Here is an 18,264-nt window from a genome sequence, read left to right as displayed (position 1 = left end):
CGAGGATGAGGAATGGTGATAGGGCCGGATGTGGGAGTGCGGGTGAGGTGGAAGGAGCGGGTGGGACAAGGAGCAGGAGCTCACGTACCGGCAGGGTCGCTACGCCCTGAGAGGACCAGCTTGCGCTGTCCACCCGTTACCGGAGCTGGGACCCGAGGGGGCGCTAGTCCCCTACACCGGCCAAAGCCGGTGCCCCTGCGGGGGGCAGCATGTTCCTAAAAACAAAATGTTGACATGAGTCATTTTATGTCATTGACCTACTGTGACCTTTAAGATGTCCAATGCAAATGTATAATGCGATTTTTGTTATCAATAAGTTCGAAATAAGCACAAGGAATTATCCCATACAGTATGCCCTAGAGTAATAAAGCAGGTTGGTTTGGACCTTGGTCTGACCTTCATACCTGATTCTAGGTCAACGGGTTTTGTTCATTCAATTGTTATGCTATCTAAAAAAGCATCTAGAACAAGTATGGCTTCGTCTAAAGCTCCGTTGTTGCATCAGACTAAGTTATTCCTCAGAAACTGACTTCGCTGAATGTATGGCCTGACTTTGACCTGCCGTAGGTCAGCGACCTTACATGGTACACCCAAATTTTTAACACCACACGATCTTCCATCCAATTGTCTAAAGCTAACATCACCTAGCGCGGATATGCCGCGCCGTTTGGAGGCTTCGGGACAAAACCTTCAAGGAGCCAAATTGACCCTCACCCGAGCGCGTGTTAAAGTCACATGCTATTGCAAAAGAGGCGTCAGACCCAGGTGCCCCGTGCCATAGTTGACGAATTGTAATGTCTTCTGCGGAACTCGTCGCTAAATAATTGCTAACGTCACGAGCGCTCAGGATGTATAGGAAGAGGAGCAAGTCTCAAGGATGCCAATGTGCGGCAAAGAAACTTTAGTGTCTTCAACGCAGTTAGCGGGCGCATTATGATGTAATACCAGGAACTCAATATTGTACCACGGCAGAGACAATGCGATACAACGATGGAACAGGTGATGCTTCATACACTAATAAACTATCATGTCCACGGAGCGTTCCAAGCGTGGCCCCTTCGAGAGCAGAATATCGCTGCACAACGCGGCCACCTCGAAAAGAATGGCAGCTAAATGTGAATCCGGTACGTGCACTGCTTGGTTGGCCTCGCGGTCGAAGTCTTGAAACTTTTCGATCGCGCTTCGTAGGAGGGCGGATCAAAATCGGCTCGGCCGCCTCCTGGCGACAGTTCTGAGTCCGACAAGCTTTGAAGCCGCGGGTGACCGAGGCTGACACCTCAGAAACCTCCCGTCAGACCGGCGGCGGCGCCAGAACACAAGCTTCCACTGTAACTGTATTGCGGATGTCGTGCGACAACCTAGCGGAAAAGATACGCCAATCGTAGACAAGACATTTGTGACACACCTGACAGGAGCACATAAATAGACATAGAAAATTGGAGTAATCTGGCCCTCTCGTTCATTGTTCCCCGTTCTCTTTCATCGCTCGAGCAACCGAACATCCTTATTCTATAATCGCACGTTAATTCTACTGACGCTTCCGCTGCAGCGAATACAAACAGCTTTACCAGGAACACGATAACTCACGGACGGGATAAAACCAGCACGTTAAATATCCACCATTTCCACAAGCAACGCCAGCCAGCGAAGTATTTTCGTCACGGCACAGCGCGACGAACTAAGACCACGACAAACTCGCGAGGCCGTTCATCAGAGACTTCAGAGACATCAGAGACAGAGACATCACTCGAATGGCCACTGCGACGAGCGCAACACATAGCGGGCGAGACACCACTTAAGAAACAAAATTGTCAAAATGACACGCCCCTCAGGCAGCCCCTCACCCGTGGACAAATATCGCGCACCTCAGCGGCCGGCCTGTCCAGGGGTCAACCCCGGCCTCAGCAGACATCCCCACTGACCGACAACAGCTGGCCTTGGACGCTCACGGGCCGGCAGATACAGGACATATACCCCCCCCCCCCCCGACCCACGCAGTCTAAACATAATTGTGCTACATCCTCCTGAAATCAGCGGTGTTTGCGGGCAGGAGGCCAGTGATACCTCCTCAGACGGTCTATCCGCCCACTGCTGCTGGGTTCGAGCGGAACCGCGGCTCAGATGTCACCCCAGCTCGAGCAGGGCGTGCGCTCAGCCCCTTCAACATGGGCACGGACGGGGTGACAGACTGCATTCAGGGCACCAAGTCAGGGTACACGGCCGCTGTGACGTCACCGAGGATTCGGCACGCTCCGGTGCATAAAGATGGTGCAAATACACCAACTGTGTGCACCGCAGGCTGCGTGGATCGGAATGTCAATGTAGGTACGTTGTTGTGGATCACATTTATGGCGCAAAGACCACGCATCTGTTTGAAACCTTAATCCAGTAAATTTTAATCAGGCCGATAGCTTGAAACCCCTCCCCCCCATCGAGCGTTGTTCGACGATCCGCCGGCTGTCAAATATTCGATGACGTCACTGCGACCGCGTGGTCGCTGCAGTCCAATTGCCGCTGCCACACCTTTTTTGGGCCGAACGCAGCCCCTGATTCCGAGAAGCAAATCGAATGCGAATGCTCCACGCCGCTCGGCTTCTCTTGGCCGCGCAAAATTTTTATCTCAACGCGCCTGCGCACCTCAGGCTTAGTTCAGATCAGGTCAGGTCAGATCAGATCAGATCAGATCAGATCAGATCAGATCAGATCAGATCAGATCAGATCAGATCAGAGCAGAGCAGAGCAGAGCAGCTCCAGCTCCGACACCAGCTCAGCTCCAGCTTCAGCTTCAGCTCCAGTTCCAGCTCCAGCTAAGCACTAACTCAGCTCCAGCTCCAGCTCCAGCTCCGACACCAGCTCAGCCCCAGCTCAGTGCAGCTCCGACACCAGCTCAGCTCCAGCTCAGTGCAGCTCCGACACCAGCTCCGGCCGGCCGTCGCGGCCGACGCTCAGGCGTCGGTGCGCGGCGTCGGTGGGCGGTGTCGGAGGCGGCAGCGGGCCGGCCAGCGGCGGCTCGCGCGCCGGCACCACCCCGGGGATGGTCGGCCCGGGCGGCAGCGCCGGCGCCGCGCTGTATCGCCCCAGCGTGGCGTAGTCCCCTGCGACGGCAAGGCGGCGTAGTCACCAGCACGGTCGGTCGCATAACATATCACACGAACGACAAACGGAGACGGCTGGTAGAGGAGAGCCCATCAGATCACCACAGACGTGTACAGAGTTCGTCAGACCACTGGCAAATCAACAAAGGCGTGGACAGAGTCCGTCAGACTACTGACAGATCAACACAGACGTGGACAGAGTCCGTCAGATTACTGACAGATCGACACAGACGTGGACATGGTCCGTCAGATCACTGACAGATCAATACAGACGCGGACAGAGTCCGTCAGATTACTGACAGATCAACACACACGTGGACAAAGTCCGTCAGACTACTGACAGATCAACACAGATGAGGACGGGGTACGTCAGACTACTGACAGATCAACACACACGTGGACACGGTCCGTTATACTGAAGCCAAATGACTACCAATGTGGGCAGTCATGTCAGCAAGTCAGACAGATATCAAATAAACATGTCGGACATGAATGGCGTCCGCCAGACAGACGTCAAATAAACGATGAAGGCTTAGACAAAGGCCTACTCAGAAATGAGCACGTACCGGTGTCTCCGCTGGGACTGTGTTCGGCCTCTGCAGACGGCAGTACGTACCGGTGTCTCCGCTGGGACTGTGTTCGGCCTCTGTAGACCGGAGCACGTACCGGTGTTCCCGCTGGGACTGTGTTCGGTCTCTGCACACGGGAGCACGTGCCGGTGTCTCCGCTGGGACTGTGTTCGGTCTCTGCAGACCGGAGCACGTACCGGCGTCTCCGCTGGGACTGTGTTCGGCCTCTGCAGACCGGAGCACGTACCGGCGTCTCCGCTGGGACCGTGTTCGGCCTCTGCAGACGGCAGTACACACCGGTGTCTCCGCTGGGACTGTGTTCGGCCTCTGCAGACCGGAGCACGTACCGGCGTCTCCGCTGGGACTGTGTTCGGCCTCTGCAGACCGGAGCACATACATACCAGTGTCTCCGCTGGGACTGTGTTCGGCCTCTGCAGATGGCAGTACGTACCGTTGTCTCCGCTGAGACTGTGTTCGGCCTCTGCAGGCCGGAGCACGTACCGGTGTCTCCGCTGGGACTGTGTTCGGCCTCTGCAGGCCGGAACACGTACCGGTGTCTCCGCTGGGACAGTGTTCTGCCTCCGCAGAAGGGAGCACGTACCGGTGTCTCCGCTGGGGCTGTGTTCGACGCCGTCCTGCCTGCTGTCGGGCCGCTGTAGGGTGGCGTACGTATTGCTCTGCAGCTCGTCGGCCAGGGCGCGGTCGTCGGCGCTCGGCCGCGGCTCCGGGTCGCTCACCACCTGCATACTCAGCTCCTGCTCCTCGTACATCTGCACGACGACGCGCAAGCCCCCGTCAGTCAGCACGCCTTTGGAAGTCGAACTTGAAACAATCCGCAATCTCCGCTGAAACTGTGTTCAAACAGCCAATAATTGCCGTGAAGTAAGTGAAGTTCTAACCTTCAAACAACCCATACTTGCCGCGAGCAGCCTCAAACGTGAGCCACGGCTTACGACGCCTATGTCACAGTCTAAGGCATCACCGACGGCGGTCCGTGACACCTGGCCAGTCTATTACAGCACCCGTCAAACGCTCCCCTGCCGGGAGCAGCCGGCGGCAGCTGGCCGACGCGGCAGGCCGGGCCCGACGTCGCGCTCGGCCCGTGGCGAGCCGGTATTGGCCCGGCCCGTGGCGGTGGCACCCCCACCTTGAGCTTGTTGCCGATCCAGAGCGGATTCTCTGTGCCGGCCGGCCCCTCCGGCTCGGCGGCCTGCCGGGCCGACGCCGGCTGAGGTCGCTTCACCTGCAGGCAGCACACACGGTACGGGTCAGGCACGGGTCACGGCACGGGTCACGCCCATTGGCCATCGCCGAATGACACAAACCATGCGGGCTCAGGGGGCCCGGGGCCCGAGACGGCGGCGGCTGGCTGGCATGTGGACGCAGCCTCGCTCGCCGTCGCTTTGAATCGTTTCGAACGCACAGCTTTACTGATAACTACTGTGGCCGTAAGGGCCCGAATGCATCACGCAGGCACAGGCGGAGAAAGGCAAATATGGCCGGTGGCTCGACTAAAAACCGCGGTTTTGTGCGTCGAGCACTATGGCACAGCGTTCTGACAGCCCTCACTTCTCGCACGCTTCAGTCAAACTCACGGCAACGCTCGCACACAAACACGACTGGTGTAGAGAAGACGGCCCGCTGTTGACAAACGCTTTCACCAACGACCGCTACTTCATTGCGCCGACTTGTTCAATCATAAAACATATGGAGCACGGGTTGGATCCAATGCATCCAAGCAGTTGCCAGTCTGCACCGGTAGGGGGCGGGGGAGGGGAGGTGGCGTGCAGCGGCGGGCGACAGAGGCCAGTGAGCAGGGGAGGGGGAGGGATGCAGCGGCGGGAAACAGTGGCCAGTGAGCGAGGGATGGGGACGGTGTGCAGCGGCGGGCGACAGAGGCCAGTGAGTAGGGGAGGGAGGCGGGGGGGGGGGGGGGGGAGGGGGCAGCGAGCAGCGAGCGACAGTGGCCAGGGAGTAGGGGTGCAGCGGCGGACGACAACGTGCCCATTGAGCGGGCGCCGGGTCGCAGACCTGCTCCATGTCCACCGGTATGGTGGCCGGCACGTTCTTGAGGCAGCAGCAAACGGCGCACATGGTCACCAGGCCGATCACCAGCACCAGCAGCAACGCCACCAGCGTCACCAGCGTCTGACTCGTCTCTTGCACCACCGGACGCGCGTCCGCCGCCTGCCGCACCAACACCACATGATGTCACTACACGACCTGAACCGCGCCACAAGTGCACAAGGCGGCTCCATACTTGGGGCCCGAGCCAACTCTGAGGACCCATCAAGCCACTGAAAGAGATCGTTGATCGTATCATTTCCCGGACACAGAAAACCCGACAGCAAATATAGCTCGTGACTAAACGTTGAACGCTAATCAAAGCTCCGATAAGTGACAAGTGAGCGGTATGAATCCAGGCAAATCTCGAGCGAACCTGTCCCTTCCACACCCCGCCGATCCAACAGGCAGTTTGCCACTCTGGCGCCACACCACACTCGCAACGCTGGTCACGTCCACGCAGTCCACACGGTCACGCTGGTCGCGGTCCATGGTAGACGCCCCTGACTGTGTCTGGTCCTCTGACGGGCCTGTGCCCCTTCTCCATTCCACAGAAGACCCCCGTGGCACCCCGTCCGGTCCTCTGACGGACCTGTGCCCGTTCTCCATCCCACAGCAGACCCCCGTGGCACCCCGTCTGGTCCTCTGACGGGCCTGTGCCTCTTCTCTATCCCACAGCAGACCCCCGTGGCACCCCGTCTGGTCCTCTGACGGACCTGTGCCCCTTCCCCATCCCACAGCAGACCCCCGTGGCACCCCGTCTGGTCCTCTGACGGACCTGTGCCTCTTCTCTATCCCACAGCAGACCCCCGTGACACCCCGTCCGGTCCTCTGACGAATGTGCACCCCTCTCCCGGCGCATGGCAGACCCCTGACACCCCATCCGACCCCCTGACGACGGACCAGCACCCCCTCCCCCAGCCCCGGTCCGGTGCTAACCTGAACCTTCTGCAGACGTAGCTGGGCGTGCTGCCGCTGCAGGTAGTCATAGTGCTGGTCGAACGCCCGCAGCACGTCGGCCGTCGGCACTATCTGCTGCTCGGCATCCGCCACGTGCATGTACATGTCCGACCTGGCGGCGGCCGCACCGACGCGTCAGCCGCTGGCGGCCAGAAGGCGACGGGGCGGCGGTGGCGGCGCGTGCAGACAGAACACGCGACGATGGGCGCCACGGCACCTGATGCGCGCTGACAACATTGGTACTCATGGGGAGGGGACCCGTATGCCAAACGCATACCTGAAATACAAGTTTGTAAAGGTGAATATTTCGGTACTGAATGCATTGCAATGAGACCGAGCGAAAAGCTGCCATTCCACACGTGTTAATATCGCTGTGTTCATGATACGTTCGTGTGACGTGTGTTCAGATCATGCCATCAATTCAACCATCGGTGCAACGAACAAGGCGGAACCGTCTAGCGCAAGCATCATCCAGCGCATTTTAAATGGCAGCCGACTTTGTAAACCAGTGTTCTTTACCTTTCCAAAACAGCTTCCGACGCCAAATAACACACGACTGCGGCTGCTGCACGCCTGGGCACTGTTTACACCTCAGCAGCCCCGTGAGAGGGGTAGAAACAAGGCCCCCTGGCGGCCAATAACGCAGGCGTCCCACCGAGCGCACGCTCCACGGCCAGAGGCGGGCACCCACCACGTCCGCTTGACCACGTTCTCCTCGGTCACGTGGTATCTGACGTCATCGATGACGACGCGGCCGCCGGTGGCGTTGCTGAAGGCCTTGACGATGCGGTCCGGCTGGCGAACGATGGCGTCGGGCGGCACGCCGAGCGTCACGTGCACCAGCTGCGAGGCGTCGTACACCCACACCTGGCCATGGCGGCAGGGGAAGCGTTACAGCACTGGACGACGTCGAGCAGCCCCGGCCGCTCCGGCAGGCACAGTGCCAGGAGTGTGGAACTCTACTGCTCAGGGACGTATGATCACAACAGAATGCACATTTGACTTGTCCCGAATATCGCACATCAGCAACGTCGCCTTCGACGACTGGTGCGCTACACTCCGGGAACAAGTCTCACAGAACAGTGGCGCCCGCCGAAGACCTCGAGACAGACCAGGGGAACATCGTTACCACGCTGACTCGAACGACGCACGCCGGTCGCCATCAGCGAACGATCAACCGCTGCCCGAACCGACCGAGGGCCGGCTGGCAGCCTCCAACGGAGAGACACCACTTCCAGCAACGACACCCTGATGAAGCGGAAAACCCTTCGACTAACGTGGACCGTAACAAAGGCCCTTACCACACCGTCTCTCGGGTGGACGACGACGCCATCTCCCGCGGCGGTGACTCGCGTGAACTGTAACAGAGGCCTTCACCACACCGTTGGTGACGCCGCCTCCCGCGGCGGTGACTCACGTGGACCGTAACAAAGGCCCTCACCACACCGTCGGTGACGCCGCCCCCCGCGGCGGTGACTCACGTGAACGCGAGCGAGGGCCTCACGACGCGGGGCGTAGCGCTCCCGCGCGGCCAGCTGCACCAGGAACCGGTGGTGTTTGTACTCGCCCATCAGCGTGGCGCAGGTCAGCCGGCCGCCCGAGTCGATACTGAACGGAGAGGGCACGATGGCGCCGCTGGCCACCGCCGAGCCTGTGTGACCGGCACGCTGTCAGGTGAGATACTGAACAGAGAGGGCACGATGGCGCCGCTGGCCACCGCCGAGCCTGTGTGAAAGGCACACTGTTAGGTGATACAACGAACGGAGAGGGCACGATGGCACCGCTGGCCACCGCCGAGCCTGTGTGAAAGGCACACTGTTAGGTGATATAACGAACGGAGAGGGCACGATGGCGCCGCTGGCCACCGCCGAGCTTGTGTGACAGGTACGCTGTTAGGTGAGATACCGAACGCTGTCCCATACAACACGGACGGGGAAGCGACACACGTCTTTTTCTAGACGGTTCTTTTCAGATGCTGCGAGAGCGAGTTTTTGAAACGGTTCTTTAGCCCAGCATGAGCTGTGCTTGCCAGGCTCTGGGGCACCGAAACTGAAGACAACTGCCGCCCTGTTGTCAACTGAGCGCGCGTCCGGCGGCGCCACTGACCCGGCTTGTAGAGCTGGGTGGACCTGATGGTGTAGACCAGCTCGCCATTCTGGCCCTGGTCCGGGTCGAACGCAGCCACCGTCGTCACCGGGTCACGGAACTGGGCCAGCTCGGACACACCTGCCGTCGCCGGCGGACCGTCACACAGCTGAGGCGTACGCGCCGCCGCGGAGCCGCCGTCCACACAGTGGCCCCGCCAGCCGCCCGTATGTAGCCACAGAGCTGAGGCGCGCATCGATGCACCACGCAATGTATCACGCATGATGAGACGGTCAGGTGCAAAGTGCTGCGAAATATCCTGCTGCAAGAAGACAGGACGAGCGTCGCGTCCATTCTTCTATCCATGATGCATGCAGGCATGCACGCATGATGAGACGGTCATGTGCGAAGTGCTACGAAATATCCTGCTGCGAGAAGACAGCATGAGCGTCGCGTACATTATTTTACCCATCTTTCTATAACTGTAGTCCGATTCGCAGCATTTCCGCAAAACCACCAGATTCAAGAAGCTTCAGCACAAAGGCAGCTCTCACCAGCAAAGTACTCCTTGGCCTCGAAGGCTGGCGGCGAGTCGTTGAGGTCGAGCACGGTGATCTTGATCACGGTCAAGGTCGGGTCAAGGTCGTCCGCCGTCACGTTCTCCGCGTAAAATGAGGCGTTGCTCGTGGCTGAGGGTGGGGAGAAACATGCTGGCTGACACACTGCAACTGGCCAACTGTTATAAAAACCACAGTCCAATGAAAACTAGCATACGGGCCTTAAGACCGCATACAGTATCAGCATGGAACAGTATGGAAAGCAACTGAGCACCGCGTAACATAAACATCACGCAGGCCCGCGTATCACAAGCTAACCAAGTGACGACCCATGAACCAAACACGACACTCACGCTCCTGCACCAGGCGCAACTCCACCGCGCGCTCGACACCTGACGCTGTCGGCACCCCGCGCGGCCGGCGCGGGCCCTGGCGCCCACCTTTCACGATGATTTCGTACTGGTCGCGCTGCTCGCGGTCCAGCGAACGCGTGACGGCGATGTCGCCGCGCTGGCTGACCGAGAAGGCGGCCGCGTCGCCGCCCACCAGGAAGTAGAAGGTGCGACCCGTCTCGGCCGAGTCGGGGTCCTCGGCCCGCACCGAGCCTGCCGCGCCGCCACCGTCTCCGCCGTCACACACACGGCGTGGCAGTGCGGACCGCCGCGCATCCCGCGCCGGCTGGGTTACCCGGCGGCGGTGATCGCAGGCGGGGAGGAACACACGACAGCGCCGATCTCAGCGATAACAATGCTAGGCTGCCGGACACCCCGAATGCCGGTAGTTGGCACCATTACGAACCAGTACACGAGCCACGCGAGGGGGAGCGAAGCCAAAAAAAGTCTAGCACGCCATCTGACATCAGTCGTCGAAAGCTGACAACACAGCACAACAGACGCGAAATGCAACTTTTCACATCGGCTACATCGCCCAACAAATCGAGCGATCCGACGCTTCTACGTCCGCGTACACAGTGGCGTTCGGCGTCTGCCGGAGCCAGCGCCGGCGGCGGCAATACAGCCCCGGAGAGCCGCCGCCGCTCACGTTCGGCCCGACTCACCGACGGCCGTGCCCGGTCGCGAGTTCTCCATCAGGCTGAAGCGGTGCACGTGCTCGCGGAACTGCGGCACGTGGTCGTCCACGTCCAGCACGTGGATCTGCACGGAGCGCGCCGACTCGTGCGGGATGGGCGAGCCATGATCCCGGGCCACCAGCACCAGCTGGGGACGGAAGGGGCGTCGGAGGATGAAGACAAAACACCAAGTGAATACCAGGCACCAGCTGGTGGCTTGGTGAGCAGATACCAGGCACCAGCTGGTGATCGGTTGGGGAGATGCCAGGCACCAGTTGCTGATCGGTTGGGGAGATGCCAGGCACCAGCTGGTGATCGGCTGGGGGGATACCAGGCACGAGCTGGTGATTTGTTGGGGAAATGCCAGGCACCAGCTGGTGATCGGTTGGGGAGATACCAGGCACCAGCTGGTGATCGGTTGGGGAGATACCAGCCACCACCTGGTGATCGGTTGGGGAGATGCCCGGCACCAGCCGGCGATCGGTTGGGGAGACACCAGGCACCAGCTGGTGATCGGTTGGGGAAGATGCCAGGCACCAGCCTGCGATCGGTTGGGGAGATGCCAGGCACCAGCTGGTGATCGGTTGAGGGAGATGCCAGGCACCAGTTGGTGATCTGTTGGGGAGATACCAGGCACCAGCTGGTGATCGGTTGGGGAGATACCGGGCACCAGCTGCTGATGGGTTGGGGAGATACCAGGCACCAGCTGGTGATCGGTTGGGGAGATGCCCGGCATCAGCTGGTGATCGGTTGGGGACATACCAAGCAATGGCGTGTTAGTCGCCTGAGACACCGCTCACACAACATCGGACACATGCGGGAACAAACACACAAACACGACCGTTTCGAGTACCCTGTGCCAACGTCATCAGTACCAACACATCAACAGCCAGTTCACGCCCAAAACGACTCCGTTGCTGAAGAATTCGCATGTTGGGAACGTCGCCACCAATACCAATCACCGTACTACTCCTACTCCTCCCCTGCACACTTTCACCCACGCCGGTCATTCTTCGAAATTGGTCAAAGTACAACAGAAGAAGTCGTGCCAGCGAGCACAGTCCGGATGCGGGAAAAATGTGCGGCTGGTTTTGAACGGCTGAAGGAAGGGAGACGGCGGTACCGCTCTCTGCCACGACAGGGCGCCATTGGCTCACCGTGTACTTGTCGCGCGACTCGCGGTCAAATCGGACGCGCGTGCGGACCTCGCCCGTCTCCGAGTCAATGGCGAACTCGTCCGTCTCCGAGCCGTCCGTCTCGCCCACCCTGCAACACACACTCGTCAGTCACGCAGGACCTCCCGTTACTCGCTGAGCTTCGCAGCGTGGTGGCCCAACGCGGCACTCTAAAGCCAGACACAAATGCCTCAACCGAGACGAATTTCACGGCCTAATGCCGCCACAGCGCCCGCCATTACGACCACAATGGCATCCATGACTGATGTCCAGTGATGCCAAGAACTGTTTGAGCCAGACAGCGCACGACAGCAGCCTGCCGGCCGACGCCGCCTGTCTGCCGCGTTTCGCCGTGCGGTCTCCGCCCCCCACCCGGGCCGGCGAGACTGGCACACCGTCACCGGCCGCGGGTCGGCGTCAGGGTATCCGCCCCACCTGAAGTAGTAGGAGAGCCGGCCGTTGTCGCCCTGGTCCCGGTCCGACGCCTCAGCCGTCAGCACCAGACTGCCCGCCTCCTGCACGTTCTGGCGACGGCACGGTCACAGCCAGGTCAGAACAGGTCACACCGGGTCACAAAAGGTCACGGCCGGGTCAGAACACGTCACACCAGGTCAGAACAGGTCACGGACGGGTCAGAACGCGTCAAGGTCGGGTAAGAACACGTCACCGTTAGGTCAGAACAAGTCACGGCCATGTCCGACCAGGTCACAGCAGGGTCAGACCAGGTCAGAACCGGGTCAGAACAGGTCACAGCCAGATCAGAACAGGTCTAGGCCGTGTAGACCAGGTCGTTGCCGGGTCAGAACAGGTCAAGGCCGTGTAGACCAGGTCGTTGCCGGGTCAGAACAGGTCAAGGCCAGGTCATATCATGAGCAGCGGATCACACACCAGCTCGGCTGGTCCGTACCAACGCTGATGAGCCTCACTGCCAGCATGCCACACCGCGCCAAAGAACCAATGAATCGTAAGTCCCGCGTCAATCACACCCCCAAACTGACACCGTTTTTCCCCAACGATCAGCTCCCTTAAGTAACATCCTCGCGTCACAATTTCAGTACGCGCGCCGGCACCCTCTTTCAAGGCACTAACCCGACCGAAGCGGGCGTCAACACGGTTAACGTCACTAAGGGACACACCAGCATACGTCACAAGCATACATACAGATAGCATGCATAGTCCGAAGGGGTCTAGGATCATTGGACAGTTTCTTCCTTTTTCCTTTTACATTGTCCGCACATGAAACACCCCGAAACCGATCAGCACCGCGACTCCTAAGGAGTACAAGGAGTACAAGGCTAACAACGGCTTCACCAAGCCGCACACACAGCTGTGTGGCCGGCCTGAGCGGACCAGCTCCAGCTCCGGCTGCGGGACAGCCCCCGCGGGCGGCGCGCCTGCCTGCCGAGCCGGCCCGGCTGAGGGGCCGCACCCACCTCCTCCACGTAGTAGATCTTGTTGTCGGTGGCCGGCTTGATGAAGCGCGGCTTGTCGTGGTTGGCCGCCAGCACGCCCACCTTCACCGTCGCCGTGTCGTTGAACTTGCCGTCCGTGGCCAGCACCGTCAGCACGACCTCTGCGGCGGAGGAGACGGCACTGAGGTCAGCACGGAGGAGCGGAACACAGCCGGAACGAGCGAAGCGGCGGCAACGGCGTTGAGGCAGAGAGGGCGCTGAGGTCAGCACAGGGGAGGGGAGCGCAGCCGGAGCGAATGAGGCGGCGGAGACGGCGCTGAGCAACGGACGGTGCGGCTGCAGAAGTTGTCCCGCGCCAAATTGTCCCTCGCGCGGGAGGCAAGCGGGACGAGCGCCAACTAAGATTAGCTGCTTAAAACGCACCGCCCAACGTGGGGCTCGAACCCACGACCCTGGGATTAAGAGTCCTGACCTGGGATTAAGAGATTAAATTACATATATATATATATATATATATATATATATATATATATATACATATATACAAAACAAGCAGAGGCGAGCACAGCCTTTGACTAGCACAACTCAACCAACAACAAAAAAAACATGAAGATTCAATACTGCACGGAAAAAAACGAGATCTAGTGACGATCATGGCACACGATGTGAGCAGCACCACGTAATCACGCGTGCAGCAGTTCGCGATGTGATCATGCGTGCAGCAGTTCACGATGTGATCACGTGTGCAGCAGTTCAGGACGTGATCACGTGTGCAGCAGTTAATGATGGGATCATGTGTGCAGCAATTCACGATGTGATCATGCATGCAACAGTTCACGACGTGATCATGCATGCAGCAGTTCACGACGAGATCACGTATGCAGCAGTTCACGACGAGATCACGTGTGCAGCAGTTAATGATGGGATCATGTGTGCAACAGTTCACGATGTGATCACCTGTGCAGCGGTTCACGATGTGATCATGCATGCAGCAGTTCACGACGAGATCACGTGTGCAGCAGTTCACGACGTGATCACGTGTGCAGCAGTTCACGATGGGATCACGTGTGCAGCAGTTCACATGATCACACTTGCAGCAGTAAACGTGATCATGCGTGCAGCAGTTCACGTGATCACGTGTGCAACAGCTCACGTGATCACGCGTGCAGCAGCTCACGATGTGATCACGCGTGCAGCAGTTCACGTGATCACGTGTGCAGCAGTTCACGACGTGATCATGCATGCAGCAAGAGTATCCCTGCTGGCATGTGCCTATCCGTGACAACAGGGCGATAAAAGCGAAGGCGTCAATGTGCCGCCAAACATACCGCGAGCGGTCGTGTCGGCTCGGGGTTCGCATGAAACGTGGATAGAACAACAAGCCACGACCAGCGAGAAAGCCCACGGCGTCGCCGCGGCTGAGAGAGCGCGGAGGCTTGGCTTTTCACAGGGGTCAAAGAGCACACGAACAATCAAGAAACAGAAGAGAGGCAGAAGGAAGACAAAACGCCATTCACGCCATTCCGCACTGACGCAACAGCGCGGCTGCGGTCTCGCGCAATGCCGCCTCGAGCAGGAGGCAAGCGGGAAGAGCGCCAATTGAAATTAGCTGCTCAAAACGCACCGCCCAACGTGGGGCTCGAACCCACGACCCTGGGATTAAGAGTCCCATGCTCTACCGACTGAGCTAGCCGGGCATACTGCAAGCATATACATGAGCAGAAAACAAGCGGGAGCGATCCCAGCCTTTGGCTATCACAGCTCAACCAACGAAAAACATGCCGATTCCATACTGCACAGAAAACTGAGGTCCGCACAGAGGAGTGAAACACGGCCGGAGCGAGCGAGACGGCTGGGACGACACTGAGGTCAGCACAGAGGAGCGGAACACGACCGGAGCGAGCGAGACGGTTGGAACGACACTGAGGTCAGCACAGAGGAGCGGAACAGTCGGAGCGAGCAAAGCGGCTGGGGCGACGCTGAGGTCAGCACAGAGGAGCGGAACACGGCCGGAGCGAGCGAGACGGCGCCACCAGTGCCCGCTATTCCGCCCGCTCACGTGAGGCACTGAAGGCTGCTGAGGCATCATGACGCTGAGCCTATGCCATGCGGCCTGCTCGTCATGATAGCGTAATTGCTCAATAATAAATACACCAATGGCCAGAGCCAATAAATACACCAGAGGTACAAAGTCGTGCATGCCAGCAAATTGACACCGAGAAGGCCGTCCTCACGAGTTCGAACATAAGCCAAGCGCATCCGAACACATTAACACCAAGAGGACCGTGACTGAGCAGGCAAGGCTGCCGGCTGGCCAGGCCTGGCGCCCAGGGCCGGGGCCGGGGCGGACCCCACCGGCCGGTCGGCAGTCCACGCACCGCTCTGGTCGGCCGTGACCCGCTGGGCCGGGTACAGGAAGCCGGAGTCGGGGTCGAGCCGGAACCAGGCGGCGGCCGGCTCCGGTCCCAGCGAGTACCGCACGGCGGCGTTCTCACCAGCGTCCGCGTCCGACGCCAGCACCTGGGCGGACAGGCACACAGCTGTCAGACGTACAGGACAGGGCAGGCACACAGGCGTCAGATGTACAGGACAGGACAGGCACACAGCTGTCAGACGTGCAGGACAGGGCAGGCACACAGGCGTTAGACATACAGAGCAGGCCAGGCACAGCCGTCAGACGTCCAGGACAGGGCAGGCACAACACAGTCGTGAGACGTACGAGACAGGACCGGCACACACGCGTCAGACGTATGGGACAGGGCAGTTGCACAGCCACCAGATGTACAGGACAGGGCAGGCACACAGGCGTTAGACGTACAGAGCAGGACAGGCACAGCCTTCAGACGTACAGGACAGGGCAGGCACAACACGGTCGCCAGACGTACGGGACAGGACCGGCACAAAGGCGTCAGCCGGAACGACAGGGCAGAGACACAGCCATCCGACGTACAGGACAGGGCAGGCACACAGCCGTCAGACGTACAGGACAGGGCAGGCATACAGGCATAAGACGTACAGAGCAGGACAGGCACAGCCGTCAGACGTACAAGATAGGACAGCCACACAGGCGTCAAACGTACAGGACGGGGCAGGCATACAGGCGTTAGACGTACAGAGCAGGACAAGCACAGCCGTCAGACGTACAGGACAGGGCAGGCACAACACGGTCGTCAGACGTACGGGACAGGACCGGCACAAAGGCATCAGCCGCAACGACAGGGAATAGACAAAGCCATCCGACGTACAAGACAGGACGGGCACACAGCCGTCAGACGTCCGGGACAAGGCAGGCACACAGCCGTCAGACGTACAGGACAGTGTGGACGATGCGGGTAAATGCACGGCTCCTGGCCGACGACAATCAGTGGTGCATGACATAAGGCAGCCACAAGCGTTAGCGGCGTGTGAAAAATACCACGTGACAAGCGCACAACACCATGAAAATAAACAGCGATGATGCAAACGCTACAGGAAACACGGCAGAAACGCGGGAGCCCCGGCGTCTCCTGACCGGCGCGACCGTGCAGCTGACGCGGGCGCCTGCCCGCCTCACCTGCAGTATGGGGCTGGGCGGCGACAGCGGGATGTCCTCCACGATACTGGCCGAGTAGACGGCTCGGCTGAAGACGGGAGGGTGGTCGTTGATGTCCTCCACAGTGATGTTCACCTGCGGGTGGGTCTGGGTCAGCACCTCGGCCGAGCCGGGCTCACTCTCACAAACAGACTGCCACCGTCTGAAGACGGGAGGGTGGTCGTTGATGTCCTCCACAGTGATGTTCACCTGAGGGTGGGTCAGGGTCAGCACCTCGGCCGGGCCGGGACACTGGGGACTGTCCCCAGTGCCCAGTGTGCTGAGCCGGTCGGAGGGCGACGCCGCCGCGTGGCGGGCTCGGTGTGCGCGGCTCACTCACCAGAGTGGAGGCGCTGCGTCGGCCCTGGTCGGGCCCCATGTCGAAGGCCGCCACAGTCAACAGGATCTGCGACCGCTCCTCCCGATCTAGCGAAGCCGACGCCAGCCGAACCACGCCCACGGAGTCCACTGTGAACTCCTCCGCCAGGGGGCCTGTACCGGGCACAGGGGTACGTCACAGCGAGACCACGCCCACAGAGTTCACCGAGGACTCCGCCAGGGGGCCTGTACCGGGCACAGGGGCACGTCACAGCGAGACCACGCCCACAGAGTCCACCGAGAACTCCTCCGCCAGGGAGCCTGTACCGGGCACAGGGGTACGTCACAGCGAGACCACGCCCACAGAGTTCACCGAGGACTCCGCCAGGGGGCCTGTACCGGGCACAGGGGCACGTCACAGCGAGACCACGCCCACAGAGTCCACCGAGAACTCCTCCGCCAGGGAGCCTGTACCGGGCACAGGGGTACGTCACAGCGAGACCACGCCCACAGAGTTCACCGAGGACTCCGCCAGGGGGCCTGTACCGGGCACAGGGGTACGTCACAGCGAAAACAAGCTCCGGCGGTTGCCCCTGCCGTCTGTCACACCCCTGCCGTCCGTCACGCCCCCGCTGTCTGTCACGTCCCTGCCCTCTGTCACAGGAAACGTCACACCTACTGACATCATATACCACCTGTTAGTCAATGTTAGTCACATGTGACGACATAACAACTGTTCCAATATGTGTCTTTTCGTGAAACTCTCCCAACGTGACTTTCATCACATAAAACAGCACAACCAACCAACCAACCAACCCAAATGTTATGTGAGCATGTAGCATGCCAAGCTGTTTATCACACATGTTCGTCACGCTACGTCGTCGAACCTTACAACAGCTGGGCTTAGCACAACGGGGGGGGGGGCGAGGGGACAAGACCAAGGGCAAGGGGGCAAGAGCACATGAGGCATCGGAAGGAAGGAGAGAGATGAGGGAGACCCAACGCAAACCACCCCAAATCAGACACAACGGCTGCGGCTGTGGGAGACGTCCCGCGCAGGGCCGCCTCGAACGGGAGGTACGCCGGAAGAGTGCCATTGAGATAAGCTGCTCAAAACGCGCCGCCCAACGTGGGGCTCGAACCCACGACCCTGGGATTAAGAGTCCCATGCTCTACCGACTGAGCTAGCCGGGCATGGCTACCGTCCGGACATGGCCAGAAAACAGGCAGGGGGTGAGCACAGCCTCCGACAAGCACAACAAAACATCTGCCAACCAATGCAGCACATAAATCACGTCTTCTGACGACCACGATCCGTGAGGCGAACCTCAGGTCTCGCCTTGGCTAAGAGAGCAAAAGTACAGAAGCAGAAGAGGAAGAGGAGGAGGA

The 18,264-nt window shown here is 59.8% G+C and overlaps 1 protein-coding gene and 2 non-coding genes across 3 annotated transcripts in view; all 3 read right to left on the bottom strand.

Moving 5' to 3' along the window:
* Window positions 1-18,264, bottom strand: part of LOC119104399 (cadherin-87A-like) — a 38,694-nt gene that overhangs the window by 16,891 nt on the left and 3,539 nt on the right. Inside the window, exons 2-18 of the mRNA XM_037228096.1 lie at window positions 16,898-17,049; window positions 16,540-16,653; window positions 15,365-15,506; window positions 13,008-13,147; window positions 12,010-12,098; window positions 11,557-11,665; window positions 10,388-10,547; window positions 9,771-9,935; window positions 9,328-9,462; window positions 8,795-8,914; window positions 8,170-8,339; window positions 7,380-7,555; window positions 6,668-6,800; window positions 5,696-5,851; window positions 4,812-4,907; window positions 4,266-4,434; window positions 3,015-3,095 (exon numbers count right to left, since the gene is read on the bottom strand). Coding sequence (XP_037083991.1) covers window positions 3,015-3,095; window positions 4,266-4,434; window positions 4,812-4,907; window positions 5,696-5,851; window positions 6,668-6,800; window positions 7,380-7,555; window positions 8,170-8,339; window positions 8,795-8,914; window positions 9,328-9,462; window positions 9,771-9,935; window positions 10,388-10,547; window positions 11,557-11,665; window positions 12,010-12,098; window positions 13,008-13,147; window positions 15,365-15,506; window positions 16,540-16,653; window positions 16,898-17,049 — 2,307 coding nt within the window. The remainder of the gene's footprint in view (window positions 1-3,014; window positions 3,096-4,265; window positions 4,435-4,811; window positions 4,908-5,695; window positions 5,852-6,667; window positions 6,801-7,379; window positions 7,556-8,169; window positions 8,340-8,794; window positions 8,915-9,327; window positions 9,463-9,770; window positions 9,936-10,387; window positions 10,548-11,556; window positions 11,666-12,009; window positions 12,099-13,007; window positions 13,148-15,364; window positions 15,507-16,539; window positions 16,654-16,897; window positions 17,050-18,264) is intronic.
* TRNAK-CUU (transfer RNA lysine (anticodon CUU)) lies at window positions 14,611-14,683 on the bottom strand. Its single transcript has one exon. It is a non-coding gene; the product is annotated as a tRNA-Lys (tRNA).
* TRNAK-CUU (transfer RNA lysine (anticodon CUU)) lies at window positions 17,997-18,069 on the bottom strand. Its single transcript has one exon. It is a non-coding gene; the product is annotated as a tRNA-Lys (tRNA).

This window comes from Pollicipes pollicipes, unplaced genomic scaffold, assembly GCF_011947565.3.
Source record: "Pollicipes pollicipes isolate AB1234 unplaced genomic scaffold, Ppol_2.1 Scaffold_6052;HRSCAF=7182_pilon_pilon_pilon, whole genome shotgun sequence".
Taxonomy (NCBI): domain Eukaryota; kingdom Metazoa; phylum Arthropoda; class Thecostraca; order Pollicipedomorpha; family Pollicipedidae; genus Pollicipes; species Pollicipes pollicipes.
The sequence above is the reverse complement of the archived record's forward strand: the minus strand, read 5'-3'. Positions and strand labels throughout refer to the sequence as shown.